This window comes from Phyllobates terribilis, unplaced genomic scaffold, assembly GCF_046119375.1.
Source record: "Phyllobates terribilis strain yellow unplaced genomic scaffold, ASM4611937v1 Scaffold_8__6_contigs__length_399053987, whole genome shotgun sequence".
Taxonomy (NCBI): domain Eukaryota; kingdom Metazoa; phylum Chordata; class Amphibia; order Anura; family Dendrobatidae; genus Phyllobates; species Phyllobates terribilis.
In genome coordinates, this window is record NW_027362768.1 from 158,148,662 (window position 1) to 158,161,543 (window position 12,882).

The window sequence follows — 12,882 nt, forward strand, 5'->3', positions numbered from 1 at the left end:
ATGACTCTTAACGAGTCACTTTCTTGTTATGACATCATGACGTGGCTTCGTCGGTATGGAGAGGTGGTGGAGATGCCAAAAAAAAAACGCGACGAGTTTGGTATATGGTCAGGGGCCTGGACGTTTATGGTAAAACTTAAGCATTCAGGTGGTACGGTTGCCCACATTCCATCATCTGCCTTCCTGGGTAGGGATCGTATCCTGGTCTTCTACCAGGGGCAACTGAAGCTCTGTCACAGGTGCGGCGACCCCACACACTTCAGTGCAAGCTGCACTGTGCAGAAATGTGCGTTGTGTGGGGGTGTCGGCCATCTTGCTGCCTCTTGTGTGGAGATTAGGTGCCACCTGTGTGGTGAGTTAGGTCACCCATTCAGCCGTTGTCCTCGCTCCTTCGCTAATGCAGTCGAGACCCCGGTGGGAGAAAGCCGTGAGGCCGATTCTGCTGGGGAGGGGACTAGCAGGGGTGGGGGAGCTAAGGGGCCAGGGAAGAAAAGCAATAAAAAGACGCCTGCCCAGCTGAGGTGTCTAGACAAGCGCAGACAGGAGAGGGAGCAAGGCGAGCCACAGGATACTGGGGTGGCCCCTGTCCTGGATGCCAGTGTTGCTGCTGAGGCCCCGAAGGATGATGAGTTGGATGAGGAGGTCAGGAGGATCCACAGGGAGGAAACCGCCTCTGCCTCAGAATCCTCCCATTATGAAAGTATGAATGAGGATAATAAGCGGTGGCTAGAGAACAAGCGTAAGCTCGGCACCAAAAAGAAGAGAAAGAAGGGAGATAAAACATCTTCTCCCGCTCTGACCAAGGTACCTAAGGAAGGTAAAACTGACTCCCCTCTAGTTGGTTTTTCTAACCGGTTCCAAGCCCTTGATAACATCTCTTCCTCAGAAGAGGAGGCTGAGGGTGAGGTTCCGGCTCCGGCGGAGCTTACAGGGGGCGCCGAGTCTCCTTCTCCTGGGGATGCAAGGTCCTTGGGGGGAGGGACTGGCCCAGAGTCCGGAGACGAGGACGAAAAAAGAAGGAAAAATGTGGGAATGGACACATCTGTATCATTAAAGAGGGGGAAGGATTCCTCCTCTGAGGCAGAGGATAAGGGGAGTGGGAAGAAGAAAGCCATCTAACTCAATCACCAATGATGGCGGTGCCCACTCCGTTGACACTGGCATCCATTAATGTCGCCAGCATTAAGTCAAATATGGCTAGATTTGCGGCCTTTGATTTTCTCAGCCGGGTTGAAGCTGACATTTTCTTTTTGCAAGAGACGAGGCTGCCAAATATGGCAGAGGTGTTTATCGCTAAGAGGGAGTGGAGACACGGGCCCTCCTATTGGTCTCTTGCGGCCGAGCCGTATAGCGGAGTGGCGGTTCTTTTTACCGCACCGGTAGAATGCCGACGGGTTATTGAGTTAGAAATGGGGAGGTGCCTGATATTAGATGTCCTCATGAAGGGACAAGAGCTCCGGCTCATTAACATCTATGGTCCCCAACCTAAGTGGGACCGGAAGTGTCTCTTTATGAGGATCAAGCCCTACCTTTTTACGAGTTGGCAGGTCGTCTTTGGAGGGGACTTCAACACTGTCACGAGGCCCCGGGATAGAGGAGGTTCCAGAGACAAGCTGACTTATGATGGCGTCGCCCTTAATAGTATAGCTAGTGAGGCTCGCCTGGTGGATGTCCACATCCGGCACACCCCAGGCCACGAGGGATTCGCCTATCATAGAGGTAACTGTAGGTCCAGGATAGACAGGTTTTATTTAAAGGAGGAAGCCGTCTCTTCAGCAGTATCTGTTGTTGAGGTGGAGTTCTCCGATCACTGTTTGATTTTGTTTTCTCTGAATGTTACAGAGACTCCCCGGATGGGAAGAGGCTTTTTGAGGCTCAATTCGTCTCTCTTGGAAGAAGCGGAGATAAGACAGTCCTTTGAGGATTTTCTTCAGAGCCAGGTACCCTTACTGGATCTTTGTAGTAGTAAGTCAGAGTGGTGAGAGATGTTCAAGAAAAGGGTGGCGAGATTCTTCCGCCAGCTCTCGAGCCTCAGGAGCCTGGACAGGTACCGCCTGTATCAGGGCCTGAGGAGGAAACTCGAGCATCTTGTCTCAACTGGAGGTAGCCATGAGGAGATCTCCTGAGTGAAATCTTTGCTAATGGGGTGTCAGTATGATAGACACGCATCTTTGGTTTTTGAGAGGGATTATGGGAAGTACCGCTCGCCCGACCCTTACAGAAACTGCAAGATGTCAGTGAATAGTAAAGTTGTTACAGGACTGGTTGACACTGCGGGGTCCCTGAAAAGATCCAGATCAGGGATCCTGGAGGCTGTTAGATCCTTCTACTCGCACCTCTTGGGGAAGAGGGATCTGGATTGGGATGAGATGTCGGCTTTTCTGGCTGAATCCGTCCCCGAACCAGGGGTAGATCCCTCTCTTGGCGTTTTGACAGAGATGATCAGGGAAGAGGAAGTTAAGTTGGCGATTGAAGGGCTTGCCCTTAAGAAATCTCCCGGTCTAGATGGCTTAACATCTGAATTCTATAAGACCTTTAAGGACGCCTTGGTTCCCCTCTTGACTGAGGTATTCAATGAGTGTCTTTCCTCGGGCACTCTGCCAAAGTCAATGAGGAGGTCTGACCTGATCATCTTGTCAAAGGGTAAGGACTCCTCTTGCATTGAGAATTGGCGTCCCATAGTTCTTCTCAATGCAGACAGGAAGGTTTTGGCAAAGGTTCTGTTTAATCGGCTGGTGAAATTTGCGCCCCGGCTCCTTTCGGGAGCCCAGCATTGCTCTGTTCCGGGCCGCCGTACAATTAGTGCTGTACTCTGTGTCCGAGAGGCGGTGGAGCAGGGTAGGACTGGTCACTGGAAGGGGTACATGCTGTCATTGGACCAGGCTAAAAAGTTTGATTGGGTTAATCATGAGTACCTCTGGTCTGTCCTTCTGAGGTATGGCCTGCTGGGGGGTTTGTTGATTGGCTTAAGACCTTGTACGCTGGGGCAGAGAGTTTCCCTCTTGTGAACGGTTGGATTGGCAACTCTTTTGAGGTTGGGTGTGGTGTTCGCCAGGGTTGTCCCTTGAGCCCGCTACTGTATGTGTTTGCGATTGACCCACTTCTTAGGAGGGTGGAGCGTGGACCGTAGGCTGGGATCGGGATGGACCGGGCAGCACTGGAAGCCACTCTGAGAGTGGTGGTGTATGCCGATGACGTCACCGTTTTTGCTTCCTCTGATGGGGAGGCAGAATGGCTGATGTCAGAGGTAAATCGCTACTCGGAGGCATCCGGGTCTAAGATCAACCGGGATAAGTGTGAGAGTCTCTGGCTGGGAGGAGGAGATCCTGGTTTTGATCTCCCGGACACCCTTCCAGAACCCAAAGTCTCTGCAAAAGTTCTTGGCATCGAATTTGGCCAGGGGGATTACCCCAAACAAAATTGGGACAGCAGGCTAGAGATCGCCACTCAGAAGGTGAACCAATGGAAGGGTTGGTCTTTGACCCTAAGGGAAAGGGTAAACCTGATCAAAACTTACCTGCTCCCTTTGCTGATCTATCTGGGCAGTGTGTGCATCTTGCCAGAGCCTCTCTGGAGTCGGGTCTACAGTTTGTTCTTCCAACTGTTATGGGGGAATAGACTGAACATGGTCAAAAGGGAGGTTACTTACCATACGAGGAGACTAGGAGGGTTGGGTAAGGTCAACCCTGTGGTATTCCTTGCGAATACCTTCATTAAGATCAATATTGCAGACCTCTGGAAAGAGAGGGCTCCTCCATGGGTATTCTCCTGTAAGGGATGGTTTCAGCCTTTCTTCCAGGAATGGGAGACAGGAGGGCAAGTGAAGGATCTCCGCACACCGCATGGACATCTCCCGACTTACGCTACCGTGGTTCTGAAGGTAATTCGCCGGTGGGGTCTGGGAATGTGGGAGGTCAGGACTCTGCCAAGGAAGCTCCTTGACAAAAGGGTTCTGTTGACCCATTTTCAGAGGCCTCTGGCGCTCAGGGTTTGCCCAAGTCGGGATCTTGGGGTGGGGCTGCATCTTTTGAATTCTATCAGGATCCCCTCGAAGGTTTGGGACTTGGCAAGGCGCTGCTTCCATGGGAAACTGTGTGTGAGGGAGAATCTGAAGTGTAGGAGCTCTGAGGACAGGAACTGTCCTCGGGAGCATTGTGGTACCATGCTTGAAAGCATGGACCACTTCCTGCTTCATTGTCCCTTTAACACAGAGGTGTACAACAGGGTGGGCGCCTCCATTGGCTGGCCCCGGCTGGCCTGTCTCTCTTATGCGGAATGGGCCTATGGAGCATTCGGGGACCTGGGTGGTCGGGACCACTGCACCTTATTTCTAGTTAGCGCAGTGGTTAGGTATCACACGTGGAACGCACAGTGCTTAGTATCGACGCAGCGGAAAATCCTCCCAGTGGACGATGTGTTTAGGACCATACTCGGTGACCTGGTGAAGGTGCGTTCTCTGGAGTATGAGAGACTGGGTACACGGAGGGCCGCTCTCCTCTGGAGGGGCTTTTCTTTTAGTGTGCCCTAGTCTGGTCATCTCCTCTCCTTGTGGTGGGCTGCTGCTGACACCATAGATTTTTGTTTTTGATCAGTAGACAGTGATGTAGGGCTGCAGGCGCCGAACTTGGGCTTTGTTAGTTGTGGTTATTGTATTGTTTGTTATTGTATTGTTTGTTTCTGTATATATTGTATATATGGGTTTGGGTGTAGGTGTTAGGTTGGGTGGTGGGAAAAGGGGGGAGGTGGGTTCATCTTGTGGGACACTGGTTATTTGGGTGAAAAACTGGCACTGCCTGATCTGTCCTATGGACGTTGGACATGGACTGAGGCATGAGGCGCAGGACCAGCTCTCAGGTCAGTGCCAGGGAGGGACTGGTGGGCTCGAGTGTGGGGGGTTTTGTTTTGTCTTGTATATATTTGTATAGTTAGTATTTATTTTATTTAAAAAAAAAAAAAAAAAGAATGTATATATTAGTTTGTATATAATTTGTCGGTTATTGTTTATTATATTGTTATTATTTGTTTGGTAACCGGACCAGATGTCATGGTGTAGGTAGTTATTATTGTGTATATATGTATAATATGTGTGTGAGGAGAGAGGGAGCGGCTGGACCAGTTTCATTACATTGTTTATTTTCTGGTTATTAATTTTGTTATGTTTCTGTTATTATTATTGTTATGTTTTTCATTTTTATAATAAAAGATCTACAGGATGTAACTCAGGATCAGTAATGTAATGTATATACACAGTGACTGCACCAGCAGAATAGTGAGTGCAGCTCTGTGGGATAATACAGGATGTAACTCAGGATCAGTACAGGATCAGTAATGTAATGTATGTACACAGTGACTACACCAGCAGAATAGTGAGTGCAGCTCTGGGGGATAATACAGGATGTAACTCAGGATCAGTAATGTAATGTATGTACACAGTGACTACACCAGCAGAATAGTGAGTGCAGCTCTGGGGGATAATACAGGATGTAACTCAGGATCAGTACAGGATCAGTAATGTAATGTATGTGCACAGTGACTGCACCAGCAGCATACTGGGTGCAGCTCTGATCAGCTGCTAGTCAGTGTGCTGATTACTGGTGTGGTGGCTGCAGATCCTGCTGTGAGCTCCTGATCTCTGAGAAACCAACACCTCTCCACCTGGGGACCTGCTCTCTCTCTTTCCCAGAGAGAGAGCGGGTTTCTGGGATGAGTGAAGGAGCCAAGTCCCAGGCTTCTGCTTCCCGAACCAGGCCGGCGGGGGGCAGAAGAAACCAGCAACCGGCCTGCACATCAGAGGACTCGGGGGTGAGACGCTGCACCAGGAGTCGCAGCAATGTGGCTCCTACTCCCCCCGGGATTGTGGAGACCCCTAGAAGCCGCAAGGCTTCCAGCATGGAGGAAAAGCCTGACAGCGGCGTGCATGATGGCGCTCCTTCCGGAGGAAAGCTGAGTGCTCATGGAGGTGAGGCCGACCTCCCTGAGGGGGGTTGGGTGCTGCAGGGACCCCGGGAGTCTGTGTCCACCTATGCCTCCCGGGTCATGATCCACCTCCGTGAGTATGAAGATGCCAGTAAGCTCATCAGGAGGCTCCAGGAGGAGCTGCGCTGCACAAACGCAAAAGCTGCAGGGGCCTCCAAACCAAGGAAGGCCATGCTCCAGGCTGAAGTAAAGAGGCTCACCAGTGAGATTCACCTGCTGGAAATAAGGAAAGCCACCATCAGAGAGCAGAGTGGTCCATTCAAAGAAAAACTAATAAATGAAGACCGCTACAGAGAAATGGCTGATACCAGAGAGCAAAGGCAGATGGGGCTGCAGCCTGAGAGCCAGATGGATGATGAGAGTGATGATGACCAGCAGGAAGCCCCACCTGGCAGCCTGCAAAGTCACCCGCAGGCCACGTGCAGCGAGCTCCCTGCAGGACAGACGACAGTGACATCCGGTCGCAGTTCCGCCGGCTCTGGGGAGGACAGTGACAGCAGCAGCCAGGGAGGGGCGCTAATGGCCGAGATTAAGCTCCTGGAGTCCCCAGTGTGCCTCCAAAACTTCCATCTTGGTGGCGATCTACCAGAAGAGGCACCTGGGGGCCACAAAAAGGCAAAGAAGACCAAGCCAAAGCTGCAGGAAGCGGTAAGATACGTATATGCTCCCCTCCCTGTACCCCCTGAGTCGGCGGCAGGCTCAGCTCGCTGTATAAGCACCGTTGCCCAGCCCAGCCCGGGTTCTGCTGTGGATCCGGTGCAAAGGCGCGGGGAGATTACAGAGCGCGGTAGTGAGGCGCAGAGCTCCGTCTCTGCTTGTAGTAGTGGGGACGTAGCAGGAGGTGCATCAGCCGAGAGGCTGGACAGTGAGGGCGGCCCGGCGGCAGGCGTTCCATCAGGCCACGATGCTGTGGTGCGCTCCTCAGTGGGAGGGGGGAGCAGCCCGGTGTCGGGGGCAGCTCCGGTAGCCTCGGCACCTCTGAATGCTGTTGCCGCTGTTCACTTAGTTGAGAAGCGGCGGCAGTGTGAGGGGGCTGTCGGGGCTGAGCGTTCCGGTCCTCCCACCAAAGTGCTATTTTGTGTTGGCGTCGCTGGTCCGGAAGATCCTGATGCTAAAGATCAGCGGCGCCTAACAGCAGCTAAAGATCAGCGGCACATTATACCGATGCCAAACAGCGGAAATTACCGACCAATGATGTGGAGGGCACACATAAGACCAGGGGTGAGGTCGTCTCCAGTTCTATGGAGGTGACTGAGCCCCTTGTGCCTGATGCGGAGGTCAAAATGTCATCTGCCATTGTTACTGGTCCAGCAGGAATGAATGTGGTGGTGAGGGGTGAATGAGGCTAATTCATTGTCTAGTGGTGTGGTTGCTGGTTTGGTGGAGGGTGAGATGGAGGTGGGTAATGGTGATGCTGTTGGGGCTGATGTGGTCACTGGTCCGGTTGCCCCCCCGGGGGTGGCAACACCTGTCCAGAGTTATGCCAGTGTCACTTCCGGGGCAAATAGGGCATCCTCCTCGTCTCCGTGCTTTGGGGATGGCATGCCTTCTGGAGGCTCTAAAGAAGGGGGAGAGATCACTAATGGTAGAGGGTCGACAGGTTGATCTATCCTTCTGGATAGAGAGCATTGGCCTCGGGGCCTTCCGAGAGCAAAAAGGGGGGGATACAGTGTGGTCCCTCCCAACAGCCGGGCCAGGCAGTGTGCGTAGGAATGTGGTCCGTCTTCGGTGGAGGGGCAGTGATGCATGTCCGCCAAGGTCTAAAGTTGTGGAGCTCCTGCTGAGGATGGGCTTCAAGGCGATTGACATCTACGCCTTGATACATCCCTATTCCACGCCTGAGTTTGATGTCAGCTTTGTTCGGCCGGAGGGGCTTGAGCTCTTCTGGGCGAATTATGAGTTGGCAAAAAATGAGCCCGGCTGGCGAGACTTTGCCGTTCAGGCAGTGTCTCGCCAAAACCAGATCAAGAAAGTGACCGTGATGACTCGTAACGAGTCGCTTTCTTGCTATGACATCATGACGTGGCTTGGTCGGTATGGAGAGGTGGTGGAGATGCCAAAGAAAAACCGCGACGAGTTTGGTATCTGGTCAGGGGCCTGGACGTTTATGGTAAAACTTAAGCGTTCAGGTGGTACGGTTGCCCACATTCCATCGTCTGCCTTCCTGGGTAGGGATCGTATCCTGGTCTTCTACCAGGGGCAACCGAAGCTCTGTCACAGGTGCGGTGACCCCACACACTTCAGTGCAAGCTGCACTGTGCAGAAATGTGCGTTGTGTGGGGGTGTCGGCCATCTTGCTGCCTCTTGTGTGGAGATTAGGTGCCACCTGTGTGGTGAGTTAGGTCACCCATTCAGCCGTTGTCCTCGCTCCTTCGCTAATGCAGTCGAGACCCCGGTGGGAGAAAGCCGTGAGGCCGATTCTGCTGGGGAGGGGACTAGCAGGGGTGGGGGAGCTGAGGGGCCAGGGAAGAAAAGCAATAAAAAGACGCCTGCCCAGCTGAGGCTTCTAGACAAGCGCAGACAGGAGAGGGAGCGGGGCGATCCCCAGACTACCGGGGCAGCCCCTGTCCTGGATGCCAGTCTTGCTGCTGAGGCCCCGAGGGATGATGAGTTGGATGAGGAGGTCAGGAGGATCCACAGGGAGGAAACTGCCTCTGCCTCAGAATCCTCCCATTATGAAAGTATGGATGAGGATAATAAGCGGTGGCTAGAGAACAAGCGTAAGCTCGGCACCAAAAAGAAGAGAAAGAAGGGAGATAAAACATCTTCTCCCGCTCTGACCAAGGTACCTAAGGAAGGTAAAACTGACTCCCCTCTAGTTGGTTTTTCTAACCGGTTCCAAGCCCTTGATAACATCTCTTCCTCAGAAGAGGAGGCTGAGGGTGAGGTTCCGGCTCCGGCGGAGCTTACAGGGGGCGCCGAGTCTCCTTCTCCTGGGGATGCAAGGTCCTTGGGGGGAGGGACTGGCCCAGAGTCCGGAGACGAGGACGAAAAAAGAAGGAAAAATGTGGGAATGGACACATCTGTATCATTAAAGAGGGGGAAGGATTCCTCCTCTGAGGCAGAGGATAAGGGGAGTGGGAAGAAGAAAGCCATCTAACTCAATCACCAATGATGGCGGTGCCCACTCCGTTGACACTGGCATCCATTATTGTCGCCAGCATTAAGTCAAATATGGCTAGATTTGCGGCCTTTGATTTTCTCAGCCGGGTTGAAGCTGACATTTTCTTTTTGCAAGAGACCAGGCTGCCAAATATGGCAGAGGTGTTTATAGCTAAGAGGGAGTGGAGACTCGGGCCCTCCTATTGGTCTCTTGCGGCCGAGCCGTATAGCGGAGTTGCGGTCCTTTTTACCGCACCGGTAGAATGCCGACGGGTTATTGAGTTAGAAATGGGGAGGTGCCTGATATTAGATGTCCTCATGAAGGGACAAGAGCTTTGGCTCATTAACATCTATGGTCCCCAATCTAAGTGGGACCGGAAGTGTCTCTTTACGAGGATCAAGCCCTACCTTTTTACGAGTCGGCAGGTCGTCTTTGGAGGGGACTTCAACACTGTCACGAGGCCCCGGGATAGAGGAGGTTCCAGAGACAAGCTGACTTATGATAGCGTCGCCCTTAATAGTATAGCTAGTGAGGCTCGCCTGGTGGATGTCCACATCCGGCACACCGCAGGCCACGAGGGGTTCACCTATCATAGAGGTAACTGTAGGTCCAGGATAGACAGGTTTTATTTAAAGGAGGAAGCCGTCTCTTCAGCAGTGTCTGTTGTTGAGGTGGAGTTCTCCGATCACTGTTTGATTCTGTTTTCCCTGAATGTTACAGAGACCCCCTGGATGGGAAGAGGCTTTTGGAGGCTCAATTCGTCTCTCTTGGAAGAAGCGGAGATAAGACAGTCCTTTGAGGATTTTCTTCAGAGCCAGGTACCCTTACTGGATCTTTGTAGTAGTAAGTCAGAGTGGTGGGAGATGTTTAAGAAAAGGGTGGCGAGATTCTTCCGCCAGCTCTCGAGCCTCAGGAGCCTGGACAGGTACCGCCTGTATCAGGGCCTGAGGAGGAAACTCGAGCATCTTGTCTCAACTGGAGGTAGCCGCGAGGAGATCTCCAGAGTGAAATCTTTGCTAATGAGGTGTCAGTATGATAGACACGCATCTTTGGTTTTTGAGAGGGATTACGGGAAGTACCGCTCGCCCGACCTTTACAGAAACTGCAAGATGTCAGTGAATAGTAAAGTTGTTACAGGACTGGTTGACACTGCGGGGTCCCTGAAAAGATCCAGATCAGGGATCCTGGAGGTCGTCAGATCCTTCTACTCGCACCTCTTGGGAAAGAGGGATCTGGATTGGGATGAGATGTCGGCTTTTCTGGCTGAAGCCGTCCCCGAAACAGGGGTAGATCCCTCTCTTGGCGTTTTGACAGAGATGATCAGGGAAGAGGAAGTTAAGTTGGCGATTGAAGGGCTTGCCCTAAAGAAATCTCCCGGTCCAGATGGCTTAACATCTGAATTCTATAAGACCTTTAAGGACGCCTTGGTTCCCCTCTTGACTGAGGTATTCAATGAGTGTCTTTCCTCGGGCACTCTGCCAAAGTCAATGAGGAGGTCTGCCCTGATCATCTTGTCAAAGGGTAAGGACCCATCTTGCATTGAGAATTGGCGTCCCATAGCGCTTCTCAATGCAGACAGGAAGGTTTTGGCTAAGGTGCTGTTTAATCGGCTGGTGAAACTTGCACCCCAACTCCTTTCGGGGGCCCAGCATTGCTGTGTTCCGGGCCGCAGTACAATTAGTGCTGTACTCTGTGTCCGAGAGGTGGTGGAGCAGGGTAGGGCTGGTCACTGGAAGGGGTACATGCTGTCATTGGACCAGGCAAAAGCGTTTGATCGGGTTAATCATGAGTACCTCTGGTCTGTCCTTCTGAGGTATGGCCTGCCGGGGGGGTTCGTTGATTGGCTTAAGACCTTGTACGCTGGGGCAGAGAGTTTCCCGCTTGTGAACGGTTGGATTGGCAGCTCTTTTGAGGTTGGGTGTGGTGTTCGCCAGGGTTGTCCCTTGAGCCCGCTACTGTACGTGTTTGCGATTGACCCACTTCTTAGGAGGGTGGAGCGTGGACCGTTGGCTGGGATCGGGATGGACCGGGCAGCACCGGAAGGCACTCTGAGAGTGGTGGCGTATGCCGATGATGTCAGCGTTTTTGTTTCCTCTGATGGGGAGGCAGAATGGCTGATGTCAGAGGTAAATCGCTACTCGGAGGCATCCGGGTCTAAGATCAACCGGGATAAGTGTGAGAGTCTCTGGCTGGGAGGAGGAGATCCTGGTTTTGATCTCCCGGACACCCTTCCAGAACCCAAAGTCTCTGCAAAAGTTCTTGGCATCGAATTTGGCCAGGCGGATTACCCCAAACAAAATTGGGACAGCAGGCTAGAGATCGCCACTCAGAAGGTGAACCAATGGAAGGGTTGGTCTTTGACCCTAAGGGAAAGGGTAAACCTGATCAAAACTTACCTGCTCCCTTTGCTGATCTATCTGGGCAGTGTGTGCATCTTGCCGGAGCCTCTCTGGACTCGGGTCTACAGTTTGTTCTTCCAACTGTTATGGGGGAATAGACTGAACCTGGTCAAGAGGGAGGTTACTTACCATACGAGGAGACTAGGAGGGTTGGGTATGGTCAACCCTGTGGTATTCCTTGTGAATACCTTCATTAAGATCAATATTGCAGACCTCTGGAAAGAGAGGGCTCCTCCGTGGGTATTCTCCTGTAAGGGATGGTTTCAGCCTTTCTTCCAGGAATGGGAGACAGGAGGGCAAGTGAAGGATCTCCGCACACCGCATGGATATCTCCCGGCTTACGCTACCGTGGTTCTGAAGGTAATTCGCCGGTGGGGTCTGGGAATGTGGGAGGTCAGGACTCTGCCAAGGAAGCTCCTTGACAAAAGGGTTCTGTTGACCCATTTTCAGAGGCCTCTGGCGCTCAGAGATTGCCCAAGTCGGGATCTTGGGGTGGGTCTGCATCTTTTGAATTCTATCAGGATCCCCTCGAAGATTTGGGACTTGGCTTGGCGCTGCTTCCATGGGAAACTGTGTGTGAGGGAGAATCTGAAGTGTAGGAGCTCTGAGGACAGGAACTGTCCTCGGGAGCATTGTGGTGCCTTGCTTGAAAGCATGGACCACTTCCTGCTTCGTTGTCCCTTTAACATAGAGGTGTACCACAGGGTGGGCGCCTCCATTGGCTGGCCCCGGCTGGCCGGTCTCTCTTATGCGGAATGGGCCTATGGAGCATTTGGCGACCTGGGTGGTCGGGACCGCTGCACCTTATTTCTAGTTAGCGCAGTGGTTAGGTATCACACGTGGAACGCACGGTGCTTAGTATTGACACAGCGGAAAATCCTCCCAGTGGACGATGTGTTTAGGACCATACTCGGTGACCTGGTGAAGGTGCGTTCTCTGGAGTATGAGAGACTGGGTACACGGAGGGCCGCTCTCCTCTGGAGGGGCTTTTCTTTTAGTGTGCCCTAGTCTGGTCATCTCCTCTCCTGGTGGTGGGCTGCTGCTGACACCATAGATTTTTGTTTTATTTTGATCAGTAGACAGTGATGTAGGGCTGCAGGCACCGAACTTGGGCTTTGTTAGTTGTGGTTATTGTATTGTTTGTTTCTGTATATATTGTATATTTGGTTTGGGTGTAGGTGTTAGGTTGGGTGGAGGGAAAAGGGGGGAGGTGGGTTCATCTTGTGGGACACTGGTTATTTGGGTGAAAAACTGGCACTGCCTAATCTGGCCTATGGACGTTGGACATGGACTGAGGCATGAGACGCAGGACCAGCTCTCAGGTCAGTGCCGGGGAGGGACTGGTGGGCTTGAGTGTGGGGTGTTTTGTTTTGTCTTGTATATATTTGTATAGTTAGTATTTAT

At 52.4% G+C, this 12,882-nt stretch overlaps 1 protein-coding gene across 6 annotated transcripts in view; it reads left to right on the forward strand.

The window, feature by feature from the left end:
* The window catches only part of BTBD19 (BTB domain containing 19), a 51,947-nt gene that overhangs the window by 16,937 nt on the left and 22,128 nt on the right, over window positions 1-12,882 (forward strand). Inside the window, exon 1 of one of the 6 annotated variants that reach the window (XM_073643572.1) lies at window positions 9,370-9,897. The exons of the other annotated variants lie outside the window; for them this stretch is intronic. Coding sequence (XP_073499673.1) covers window positions 9,397-9,897 — 501 coding nt within the window. The 5' untranslated portion in view covers window positions 9,370-9,396. Of the gene's footprint in view, window positions 1-9,369; window positions 9,898-12,882 lie in introns of those variants that run through there. 6 annotated transcript variants of the gene reach the window in all.